Here is a 13,378-nt window from a genome sequence, read left to right on the forward strand (position 1 = left end):
TGATTTCTGCTCAGCTTGCCCCTTGGCTAACTCAGCCCTCGAGTGGAGATGGCTGCATGGAGATGGCTGCAGGGCTTGTCTCTCCCTCCCTTGCTCTTTATTTCAACTTTCCCTTTGGCAACCATCTCTCTAATCCAAATTGACATTGGTGCATCCTTACCTGTAAGCAGTTTCCTGGTCCTAGCAAAAAAACAAGGACGTATTGGGTACCTTAGAAGCTGCACATTGCTCTGTTGGGTCTGCACTGCTTCTGTTCCCTGCTAAAAGCATTTGGGGCAGTAAGGGTTGGTGCCAGGGAGTCTGAAATGGGTCAAGAAGTTGAGCACATCCATCTTTATCTCAGTCTTCTCTTTCAAATCCGCCTGTAAGAGCGAATGCTTAGGGAAAGGATTTCTAAATCAGATCATTTTTAACTAAAGACTGGGCAGGAGACACTTTAATCCTGCAGCTCACTTCAGTAACCTATTTGCTGTCCTTGGATGTGACAAAGGTTGTTGCTTGCTTGTCTGTCTCTCAGGATACCTGTGGGGTGGCAGAATGTTTCTGTGCCTTTTGGCCGAACAGACTGTCCAGCCCATCATATGCCTGGGAGTATGTTGGCAGAGCAGCTGCTTGCTGAGAGCACAGCTCTGAAGCCAGCAGCAAGACAAGTCTGAGAGGAGGCATTTCTTAAAAAATGCCTGTTCTCTCCCCGGACTCCATGAGCACAAGTTTCTGTCCTGTCCAAGGGCACTAAATGCACAAGCTGACTATGATCCACACTGTGCTCCTGCAGGCCGTTGATGTGCTGACAGTCAGGCCTGGCCTGCTGTCAGGGTGCTGTTTCATATTGTTATCTTTGCATATCTGCTTCATAGTAAATTATAGTGGTGCCTCCATCTCCTTCCTGTTTAGCACTTTATAAATTAGAATTTAAAATCACTCTGGGGACTCAGGTTAAAAATTTTAAATCCTTTGAGTGAGGTTTGGAGTCAAATCTTTATAGTTTAAAAGTGTCAGGCGTGTGGCAGTGTTACATCGTTAGCAGTGATCCTGTGCTGGAGCTAATGTGCCCTGCAAAGATTTGGGGCTTTTTGGTGTGAGTGAGCTGACCCAGCCAAGCTGCTTTGTTGACCACCAAGGACTGATAGTGTTGCATCATAGAGGAGACACAGGTCAGTGCCAATTTGGGAATCTCTGCACCATATAGACCTTTCCTTAGTGTACATCTACCTTAGTGTCAGCCTTGTAGACATTAGATGTGTGGGTAGCACAGTATCCTCCTGAAGGCAGAGGAAGAGGCACCTCCAGAGATGGATGTACCCAGATGTCACGTACCTAGAGATGGATCTGAGATGAGTAGCTTTGACCAGTTTGAGATTCCAAATTTGGGTTGCATAAAACTAGGACTTTTTCTTCCAAATTCCTGCTGTCTCTAGGTGCTGATATGTTGAATTGCAGCTGTATTAGTTCTTGAAAGCCTACTGTTACAGACAGTGAACTTTCTGGGCTTTGGGTGGTCACTTCAGCAGTTAAACTTAATATAAGTTTCTGTCTTTGTAACATTAGTAATTCTCTTTAAGTGGCTTAGAGTGGGAGAATATTCAGGCTTGGGGAATGAAAGGAAGAGAGTTTGTTTGTTGTTCTAAGGCACTGTAAGCCCTGAATTTGACAGAAATATAAACTCATACAGTCCTTTTGCTGATTCATATTTTATTACTGGTTTTGATACAACATATAATATAGACATGGCCCTAAAAGGCTTATTTCTAATGGAACACATGCTGACTTGCAGCCACATACTCTCCTTCCAAAAATGAGTAACTCTCAGGGTATGTGTGGTTGTGGCTGGGCTATGACAGGTAAGCAAGAAGGAATTAGTGTGGTCACTATCCCTGCCACCCCTGACAGCTCTGACAGAAAGTGCATTACCGAACAGCAGTGCATGTCTCCAGAGAAGATGTGGAGTTTTTAAGGGGGGAAGCTGTGCAAGTGACAAAGCCCAGTGTAGAGTGATTGAAAATCCCTGGGAATGTTCTTCACCGCCACACTGAAAGGGTCCAGACTTACATCAGTGAGCTCAGGTGATGGCTTATTGCCAGTATGGGAGCAAGGTATGGGCATTGATTTGGTGATCATGTCCTTTGGCAGTATGGTTACAACTGTGGATAATCACCACATCCCCTAATTTGGCATCCTTTTAGGGGCCCATCTACTTTGTACCTGATGTACAGTCTGGGGAGGAGCTGCTAGGTTTGGTGGGCAATGCAGGTCAGTAGCACAGCTTTCTCCTCTGTCTACAGTACAGAGACTCATCTCCCAGTTCCTCAGCTGGAGATGAAGTTAAACAGTGTGACTGTCCTGTCCAGCAGCTATCCCTGTGCCCATAAATTAAGTAGCTTTTCCTTCCATTGTACCCTTATATTTGCAGGTTTTAAAGGAGTGACATTTTGAGCAGAAATACCCAAGGCAGAGTATTGCTTCAGGCTGCAAAAACATCTCTTTTGTATCTGTATATCCCAGCAGGGCAGAGTAATGCTCTCCCATCCACAGAACTGCAGCCTGGTGTGCTAAATAAACGTGGTTTGGAAAGTGGTCAGGATAGCTGTGTATGCCTCTGCCTGTGTGTGGCCTCGGTTGCAAACTGCAGGGTTGGAGAGGGATGGGTTTATACTGCCTGGGATGGTCCTGCGTGTCTGGGGTGGGAGAGGGTGTTCCTGCAAGTGGGAAGGCAGGAAGCCAAGCGTGGGAAAAGGAGGGAAAAGGATGATTGTGAGAAGAGTAAGAGGGAAGGAAAGGGCAGAGACAATAGTTCAGCTTAGCAAAGAGGCAGTGATTGAGGGTGTGAGGATTTGGCAGAGTACCTTCCTGAAAACCCTGAAGGTCCACAGGAAGAAGGTAATTTTGTGTTTAATTGAGTCCTGTGCCCTAATGGGAGGGAATCTGTTCTGCACGGGACTCTTGCATCAGTTTTCCCACTTCAGCCAGAAGGCTGGGGGTGGGGGTGAGGATTGGAATAAGGACAGTGCTCCACGTTCTTCTCTTCTTTGGCATTTTGCAGTGCAATACAGACATTTTTTACAAGACTAGGACACAAAATAATTTTCCTCTTTCACTCTTCTCCCCACAAGAAACATGGATTTCCCTAAAGCCTGAAGTCAAAGGTCACTGCAGTGGAAGACATTTTTCCAGTGACTTCTGGGGTTATGGAAATTTTTTCCCTTTTTTCCAGGAGTTGGTTTCACGTTGTCAGGATTGTTCTGTAGAGAAGAAGTGCATTCAGTCTCGTATATATAATTATGCAGTATAATCAAAGATCTACATGGGTTGAACGTTTGTTGAATGGTGTTTGTGTTTTGAGGATAGGTCCATTTTTCAGTTGCTCTTCTATCATTTTGCAATTAAAATGCAAATATTTATGGTGTCCCTGCCCATGGCAGGGAGGTTGCAACTAGATGTTCTTTAAGGTCCCTTCCAGTCCGGACCATCCTACAATTCTGTGATCTGTCAGCATGTTATGCTGGCAGTTCTGAGATGCTTTGCTGATTGATGCTGTTGATTTCACCCTAAGTTTTATCCTTCAGTTGTGCATGAAAAATATAGTTGCACAAGCTGGATAGAAATTAGGAGAGCTTTTTCACACTTAAAGTACTGTGCCCCTCAAGTCTGGCTTTGTGAATCCGAGGGTCTGTTGGTTTACATGAACTTTTGTTTCCCTCTACTCAAAATAAGAAGAAAAAAAATCCCACTATTCTATGGCAAAATCCCAGGAGAATTTCCATTATTTGGACTAAGAATGTCCCAGAGCTTTGTCATTGTTCTGGAAAGGCCTGGAGGAGTTTTGCGCCTTTTCCCAGGCCCTTGCTTTGCTTTTCCAACACTGCATCTGGGGGTCATATGTAAGGTTACAAATCAAAGCCGGAAGATTTGCATGCTAATATAAACTACATGCAAGTGTTGCTGCAGAGCAGGAATCTCGGATGTTGGAAGCCAAAAGGAAGATTGGGTTTTAGCAACAACGCCTCTTTGCAATTGTAATGCAGACTGTGCAGGGTGCCCCATGTCATCTGTGTAAGCAGGGCTATGTACCTACAGAGTGCAAAACTCTGTTCTGGGACCATCCATGAAACAGGGGCAGCAATGGCATAGTGTGGCTCTGTCTTCGTGCACACACAAGCTGTGTGTGCTCCAGCACTGTACCTGAGCTCCATGTTGGGAAAACGTGTCAGTACAAGCCTGTTGGTACAATGTAGATGGGTCCTTGTTCTCAGAGCAGAAAGGTACTCGGGGAGATCTCTCCCGCAGGTGTAAATAACTCCGTGCAAAGGTGTGTGAGACTGGATGTTAAGTGGAAAACTGCAATTCCTGGATTGTATTTTCTCTCTCTCTGTGTCTTGTCCATTTTGATGCATTTAACACAGTAGCAAACAAGTTCTTGTCAGTTCTCATTTGACCAAGCTATTCCTGTATCCCTGGCCCCAGGGTACTCACTGACAAAAATAACTTTGCCTGAAGTATGAGCAGAGCTCTACTCATCCTGTTTTGAACATCCCCCAAGTCAACTCCTCTTGTGCCAGAATCAGTTCGGCTGCTTCTCTCATAAGTGTGTCTGATTTGCCAGCATCCTTCTGATATTTTAGCAATCCTGCTCTCGTGTGAGATTTGATCCAGCACCATGAAGGGAATAAAACTCTTCCTGTTTGCTTCTGTGGGTCTAATGACTCTGTAATAACAGTAAAAAACAGAAGCAAGTTGTACCCATTTGGACTGGGAGTGGATTTATTATACAAACATTGCCCTCATCTGAATGGTGCCAGCACTGACAACAGCAGAGGGATCTCTTATAGCTGGAGATAGGAAAGTGTGTTTATAAACTAAGGAGAGATTTTAAAGACCCTCATATCTGCCTCACTACTTTCCTATTAAAATTAATTTCAGTTGAAGCAGGATGAAGCCAGTTTTGAGTCAACTTTTAAGATTTGTTCCTGTATAGAGAAGAAGGGCAGGAGGATTAAGTCATCTTCATATTTGAAAATAATTTTTAAAGGTGCTGTTTTCTCTTTGTGTCTTTTACCTTGCAACTGACACAATGACGTAGGAGATGAGAAGTAACTGGCTTAGAGGGACCTCCACTTCACTTCCCCATCCAGCACTAGTGCGGAGGATTTCTACATTAAGCTGTACTCTTCAAGGGAGATATGTTTCTTTTTGGAACAACTTCAGTTGCAAATCAATTTCTAAAACCTCTTTAATGAAATTCATACAACTGTTGTATTCAAAATCGGTCAGTGAAACTTGAAGGATTTGAAATTCAGGAGTCTATTTTGTCTGTTGATTGTCACTTTTTCCAATTCTCTTTCTTTTTTTTTGAATGGAGTTTCTCTCCTTCCATCAGGGCATTCTCATATTTTAGGGTCCTCATGAAACACCAACCATCTGCTGAGGAAAAGGACACAAGCACTGAGTTAAAATAGTATATAAGTCAGGTGGCATCCAGATTTAAGAGGCAATAAGCTGAAAACTTTCTACCTCAAACTGCAGCTGGATTATTTTTGTTTGCTTGCCGTAGACAGCCTCTTTCAGACCCAGGTAGGGTATTTGAGGAGGCCACGAGAGAGGCAGGTTTCACAGAGAGCCTATATGTTCTTATTTCCATTTTACATTTGTCACTCTATGATTCTAGTGCTCTGTAGGCTTAAATGTTGTGTTTTCTAATAATCTGTCAACTCTGAAATGGCATAGACTGGGTCTTGTTTTTATTCTGCTTCACAAATAATTCCATCACATATGGCAAGTAAATACAGGTGGATTGAAACAGATTGGAAACAGAAATATGAGTCCACATTGTGCTCTGCACAGATGCTCCTTCTCCCTCATGTGCACATGTAAATGTAACGAGTGGATGTTGTCCACTTCCCTTGTCTGCTTCCCTTGCAGGGAAGCTGCTGTTCTGTTTCCTGAAGCTGGGAAGTGGTAGCAGGGAAGTGACCAGTCTTTACTAGTCATGTTTCTTATTCTAGTTCCATAGACTCTAGTTATTCAATATGTTGAAGTTAAGATAGTCTTGACAGGTCTTTGACGTGACCCAGGATATCAGTTAAAAACAAACAAAGCCCTGCTAATGCAACACAGATACTCAACGTCTGCAAGGATTAGGTGCATCATATTCTGCTCACACACCCCTAAGAATGAACTTCAATGAAGTAATCAAACAAGCCTGGCAAGAGGCTCGGGGCTGGTTTGTAACCAAGCTGCAGGGCTCCCAGCTGTTCCAGTTCTGCAGCTCTCTGGTCAAGTTATTGTCACAAATTATGAGTGCAAATTCCACTTTTTACCTTTTTATGCCTCTCGTGTTTATTTGCATGGCCATGCAAAGAAATGGAGCAGGGAAGTTTTTTTCCCTTTTGGCTTATAGTTCTGATTGTGTGGGACAACTTAGCATTATTTTAGCAGGAAGATGCTGGGAAGGCCTGAAGTTAATGTTTAAAAACCCAGGTCGGCAAATGCCGAAAACCTGAGGAGTAAAGTTGAGGCTAAATCAGAGTTTGAACTGTGGGCTTTAAAACCTCATCAGTGCATGAGAAAAATATGGGAGGGTAAGTGTTGTCTTACTCTGCCTGCATAAACATGATCAGCTGGATTCGTCATTCAGACACAGCCCTGTTGCGTGTCTGGTCTGTACCCCTGAAGCAAGGAAACCAGCAAAAACATCTAGCCAGGTGCCTCCATCTCAGATGAGTTCCTCTTCCTGTGTTCTCAGGGATTTCTGCTGACTGGCTTGAGGCAGTTGTTTGCTATTCTCATTTGTTTTTAAGTACCAGGGTTTGGCAAAGAGAAATGGATTTCATCTTGGTTCCTTTTCCATCAGCAGGAAGGTCTATACCAATGTAGGATACAATAGGGGTGGGATTTTCTACACTAGAGTGGACCCAGCTTGAGTCTTGAGAGTACGGCCAGATTCAGAGCTAGAAATGAGTTTATTTTTTATGTACTCAGATTTGGTGTGATACGTCTGAAAAGAGAAGCAACACTAATCTGGCATTGCAGTTTAGAGACGAAACAAGATCCACAAAAGAAAACAGTGAAGGAAGGAAAACTCTCCTATCCCCTCTCACCTCTTTTTTTTTATCCCCTCTCTTGTATGTTTAATTAGAGTGTAAATTAGCTTGCAAATTATGATGGAAACTGGAATTACTGTGTCCTGGTTTAATTGCTTGTGTGGTGACTGCTCACAGATGAGAACTGGCAAATGCTGGGGCTGTCCAGTTTTCCCTCCCAGCACACTGTAACTCTGCTCTGCTTCCAAAACTTAGGTATGTGCAACATTTGTCCATGAGGCCCGTGGGTCATTCTGGCTTTTTCTCAGTTACATTTTCCCGTTTGGTAATGGAAACACGAGCTGGGTAGAGGGGTGTCCATGAAATCACATCTGCTGCATGAATAAGCCAGACGCCCTGCACCTGTGTGCAGTCCACGTCAGCTCATGTGCTTGGGACTGCTCTAAGGCACCCTGCCACGCCAGCAACCTCCCTGCAAGAAGCTTTCCTGTTTGGGGATCCTTGGGTGTCACGTTTCTTCTGAGTTTCATCTCTGTTTCTCAGCTCAGTCTTCGAAATCCTGGGGTGAGAACAGCTCTGGGCTGGGTTTTAAAATAACTATTCCTTGGCTCTGCCCCGGCTGAGCTGTGGTACCTCAGAGACCATCCTGCTGAAAGGTGACATCATCGCATGGCACCAGTGATGGACTTACCATGGGCTTGGGGCTGAGGGTCTGACTTCACCTCTGTGGGAATTTCCCAGGTCTCAGAGTGCTTTTCAGGGCCTTTTGGATGCTGTTGAGCTGGGCAAGAAGCCCATGCTGCACTCACTGAATTCAGAGTCAGATGTGATCCAAGCCAGGTGAAAGCACAGGTGATGTGTGCAGGAGACGTCTTATATTCTCCGTGCTTATTCCTGGGGGATTCCACTCTTCCTGTTGCCATCCTGTCCCTTGTATAGGGCAGGAATTTAGGACACTGGTGGCCCTCATCCTGAGAAAACCCTGGCTACTGGTGCCAGTGTCTTATGGGGTGGAAGAAGGTACCTAAAATCAACCACACTGCTTTGCTGCTTTGGTCTTATGAGTACCAAAATTGCAGTCTCTAGGCTGTGATCACTTCCAGTCTGGATCTGGGCCAGCACTGATTTGTGCTCATCAGCACATCTTTGACGTTAAAGTGGCTGTGCAAACAGTAAGTCAGTGCAGTGGCTGTACTCCAGTAATTTAGGACGCAGATGTACGTTGACTTTGCTGCAGTTTGAGTTGTTTTAATGTAAACTCCACCAGCTAAATGAACCAACTGAAATTGCTGCAAGCCTTGCAGGAGTTGGGCTGACTTTGCATGGAAGTGGACCAGGGAGCATTCACATGCTGAGCTGTACTGGTGGAAAGCTTCCAGCTCACAGGCAGTGATAGCATCTGAATACAGGGGAAAAGGTGCGTCTTTTCCAACTCAATCCTGATTCACTGGAGGACAAACATCCAACACTTAATAGGAGACTTTGAAGAAGCTGACGTTTTACAGGATAAAAGGGGATATCATGATGGTATCTGCATACAAATTGCACCACAGCGTTGTCTTTTGCATTCATAAAACTCTCTTAATAGCTGGTATTTACTGTAATTACTTATTAAAGGTTAACAGCACTCTCTCTTATGTGTGCAGGGATATTTCTGGTCTCTGCTCTTTAATCTTCTCTTTGCCAATAGCTCCTGTATTTGTGCATGTTCTTATCTTGGTCTCATCAGAGGGCTCGTTTCAGACATTTGTTTTCCACTCCTGCTCATCTGGCTGTAGAAAACAAAACGTTAGCACCTAAAAAACCAATTGAAAAATCGGTCACATGAGAGTAACCTGAATTCATTACCTCTGGGTTTTGTGCCAGATGTAACTGGATATTTTCCACTGAAAACAAGAAAGTCAATGATAAAGTCATGCCCAATGATGTTTGAGTGAATGCATTTTGTAGTAGGAAGGCACCTCTCCTCCTCGCTTGGTATAGGCAGTAAAGGGAGAGCAATAACTTCAGGTTACAGTAAATTTTCTGCTTTGAAGAGCAGAATTAAACAATAATTAGCAGCTGATAAAACCCCCCTGACACTCTGCACCTTCTTTCCTAAGGCATAAACATTAAGAGCTGCTTATCAAGCTCAGTTCCTGATTAATATTCTGCAGTCTGAACAGGCCCACTTCTTGTTTCTCTGAAGAAGGATTTATTTTAAAATAAAACAGACCAAAAAAAAAGACTGGATTTTTGAAATTAAAGATTGAACTTTCTTAGTGGCTGGAGCACCCAGTGATTGTTGCAGTGAGTTGTTTGTAATTTTTTACTTCAGTTATCATTCAGTGTTAAGGACTCCATGTTAAAAGATTTTAAATGTGAAGCGTTTGAATAGCATGTGTGTTTTGACTCCTTTAAGGTAATAAACATGGCAGATCTGCATAAAGCAGATCTTTTTACCTTTAGTAATTAATTATTGTAGTAATTTGTAATTTGCAGTCACAATTGCGACACAGTTTAGTTGTGTGCATGTATGAACTGTGAGAAAACACGGTACTCACATGGAACAGCTTGCTCCAAGACATGTAAGGTACTTTGATTTTATCTTCTTTTATCAAAAAAAAAAGTGTGCCAAGGACCTGGGACTCTCCCATGGGCAGGACCAGCTGCGTGCTGGAGTGGTGGCTGGTGTGGCTCAGTTTTGGGGAGTTGTTGGATGCCACAGAAAGCCCTCCCTTGGCTCTGCAGGCAGTCTGCGAGAGCTCTGTTGGCTCTGCTGGGTGTTCGAGCGTGGGATGGCTCTCCATATTTATCTGATATTTCCTGCTGTCTCCTTGTCCCATTGCATTTCCATGACCTTGGGCTCCCCCAGGACTGCTTTTCTCCTCCTCCCCTGGGATATAGTTGATTGCTTTCACAGCAACCCATTTTAAGATCTGAGAAGAAAAATGATGAGGTAAGCTGATGTAATGTTTGCTGCTCATGAAAAGGTTGTGGGTCTGCCCAAGGTAGCAGAAGCGAATACTTTCCAAACTCTGATCTCTAGGGGAGAGAAATGTGATATCTAAGGCTTTTGAAACCTCTAGACCTTGCATTTATAATCTGGCATTTTACAGATCTTTTTCAACCAGTTATTCCCCATTATTTTAAGTGGTGGCTTTTGAGAAGTAATTTGATTTGCACAAACAAGCAAAAAAAGATCAATAGCCATTTTAGATTTTGCACCTGTGTCCCACCAAGCAGATTTTGAGCCCGTTGGTTTCTCACTTCACATAGCACCAGGCTACGATTAAAGGCTTTTCTTGCTTCTGCTGTGATCTTTCCATGAAATAGAAATCAGTGCATCTGCATGCTGCCCAATCCATCACTTGCTGAGCTTGAGGAGACCTTAGGCTCAAAAAGATTTAATTGCTGTCCTAAATGTGCAGCACAGTCCTGGCTTGACTGAAGTCAGTGGCAGCTTCGTTCCCCCAGAGCCTGAGTTTTGCATCTGGGGCTGTATCTGCACCATGCAGTGGGGTCCTGCTCCTACACCTGTTTCCTGCACCAAACAAATCTGACCTCTTGCCCAGAATACCCCTTTGCAACCAGCTCTGCCCCCTCTTGTGCCATGGGGGTGTTGTGCCACTTACTGCACCACCAAACCAAACTGGACTCTTGAAGCAGGATTAACTCCTCTCCAGATTAGATCTTGATCAAGCAGATTTTCAGGCTGCTAAAAATTTCACAAAACTCACAGTTTTTGTAGGTTCTGAAGAGTAACATGGGGAAACCTGAAGTGCCATGAAATTAAAAAAGCCTGGATGTCTGTGGCATATGTGTTCTGTTTCTAGTTTCTGGAGAAAAGATGCATAATTAAAGAAAAAATGTAATCTTTATTTGCACGTACAATATGTTTCTCCTCCTGTCTCATCCCTTTTGTGAGAACTCGGGGCCAGAATTACAGTATCTGAAGTTGCTTTTGGATGCTATTCAGCTCCCATATGTCATGATCTGTTTTTAATCAAATGGGTTTTCCATCTGAAAGTAGCTGTTGGATAGAGAATGGGTAGAAATATTTCTGTGTGAATTAGCTCAGACTGAAGCTACAAACTTTTTTTTTTCACAACAAACACATGGAAAAATATTCTTCAGAGTAGTGTAGTCGGCCTGAAAATTGGCAACAGCAGCTTCCTTCCCAGGCTCTGACTCCTCTGCCTTGACTGTGTGGGTCAGATCTTTAAAGAGGACCTGAAATCTTCATGTTGCACAGTCTTATCTCCCCTCCATGATGCAGGGCAGTGCCAGTGTCACCCTTGTGTGTATGGGCATTGAGGGAGGGAGGTTGGGTGGTTTGGTTTTCCAGAATTGTGAGACACAGCTGAGGAGTAACCTGGGTTTGCTGAGAATCATCCTCTTACCCCTAGGCAGTCTTTCCTTTGCCAACCTCGCTGGTCTCTGCCCTGGTAGGAACAGCAGATATGTTTGATATGATGATGAGAGAGGCCCCAGATCTCCTTAACAGCCTGTGCTCTGCATGTCCAGTTCTTGAATGCCATGAAACTGGGCTGCAGTGGATGGGGAGTAGCCTTGGGGACTGAATGTGGTCAAACAAGCAGAGAGGAAAGTATGGCTGCAGGACCTCTGTGGTTTCTGGGATATCAGATGACACCTCTCTCCTGCTAGGAAAGAATAAGAAAGGAAGAATTCCTCAGCAGTCCTCAGAAAAGCATTGTTAAGCCAAATATTCAACAACCCTCCAGGAATTTTCATGCAATAATTTTTATCAGTAAAAGCACAGTAGCAATTACCAAGATGGGATAGTGCCCTGGGGAAGATGGAGAAGGGGATGATGCTTATCCATCCCCCATCACTGGAGACAGAGAGCTTCACTTCTGTGTCCATGGCAAAAGGGAGAGCTCCTGCTGCAGTACTGAGGCTGAGGGAGGAGGGATGCTTTCCTGTTTCCTCTGCCAGATCGTTATCTCACTCCATATGTGAAACCTGGAAATTACTTTAAAGGCCCAGGAGCTGGCCTGGCTGTGATTTTCATTATATTGATGTTGTGTAGTCACCCTCAGTGAGTAACCTCAGTGGTCACTCTTGGTGCCTCCATCCTGTATTTGCTGAATCCTTGTGTATCTGTCATCAAGGCAGCAGGACTAGCGTTGACCTGAAGGCAAGTATATGAGAGAGCAGAACCTGGCTCATTTTTTCTCTTTAAAAGAAATGTTTTGGCAGTACTAGGGTCAAAAGGAAGCATTTTTCTGTTTGTTTTTTTTAATATATATATATATATATACAAACATATATATACACACATATATTTTTTTTCTGTTACATATATATTTTCTGTTTTATGTGTGTATGTATGCGTGTGCAAATTTTTATCACTGCTTCTTGCAAAACAGTGTTTCTGTAAGATGATTGTTTTGCGGATGGACTATGGTTAGACGAGAGAAATCCTGGGCTTATTCTGAGCTTCTCTTGATGTTTCCATCAATCTAAGAAGACAGTGTCACTCTCACTGCCCAGCTTTACATCACCTTCAAATCAGTCTAGTGGGGGCCAGAGGTGCTGAGTCGTATGATGTGACTCAGCAAGGGCTGTGTGCAGAGAGAGGGTTGAGTTCCTATCCCAGGTGTATGGGTGTGAGTAAGCAACTGTTGCATGGCTCTAATCCCCCAGTACCCCTGGAGCTGAGTTTGCTTTGAATTTCCTGTTGAACCAGAGCAACTTCTTGCTTGAGAAGGGCGATGGCCGCATCTCCATGTACAAAGATGACCTGGAGCATGGGATTGCAGATCAGCAGCCCACAATGGGCTGTTGCTTCAGGGGTGGAATAGCTCTCCTAATCATGTCTGCAACCAGCTCTGGGACCCTCCAAAGAGGATAGAAGGCAGGGTGTGTTACCACAGATCAGAAAATGTGCTGTCTCTCAATTAAAGCTTGTATCCCAGGGAGAGCAAAATTGGTGGGAACTGGTAATGGAGATGTGTGGGAGAACACTGCATACTGTCCTGAGGCCTCTGCTAAAGGCTGCAGCAGGGAAATGGCTTTAATTTAGACTAGTTCTGCACTCAGGGCTATATTCCTCATTATGAGCAGGAACAGCCAGTGAGATCTGGAATTACCCTATGTTGACTTTTCAGCCTTTGGATGTATCCCATGCTTCGTGGCCCATGCTCATTTGTGTTTTCTTTTCCCTGAACAGGTCTATATCATCAATGTAACATGGTCTGACCTGACTTCCCAGATCATCTACCGGAGATACAGCAAGTTCTTTGACCTGCAGGTAAGTCTGTCTTGTCTAACATAAAATATTATTTCTGCTCATGCTCCTAGTCATGTTTCCAGCTGGGTTAATAGTGCCTTTAAGT

The 13,378-nt window shown here is 44.0% G+C and overlaps 1 protein-coding gene across 3 annotated transcripts in view; it reads left to right on the forward strand.

The window, feature by feature from the left end:
* The window catches only part of SH3PXD2A (SH3 and PX domains 2A), a 249,853-nt gene that overhangs the window by 31,227 nt on the left and 205,248 nt on the right, over positions 1 to 13,378 (forward strand). For all 3 annotated transcript variants that reach the window (XM_027692136.1, XM_027692139.1, XM_027692138.1), the window contains exon 2: positions 13,213 to 13,293. In XM_027692136.1, coding sequence (XP_027547937.1) covers positions 13,213 to 13,293 — 81 coding nt within the window. The remainder of the gene's footprint in view (positions 1 to 13,212; positions 13,294 to 13,378) is intronic.

This window comes from Neopelma chrysocephalum, unplaced genomic scaffold (assembly GCF_003984885.1).
Source record: "Neopelma chrysocephalum unplaced genomic scaffold, ASM398488v2 Primary Assembly neopelma1_85, whole genome shotgun sequence".
Classification (NCBI taxonomy): Eukaryota; Metazoa; Chordata; class Aves; order Passeriformes; family Pipridae; genus Neopelma; species Neopelma chrysocephalum.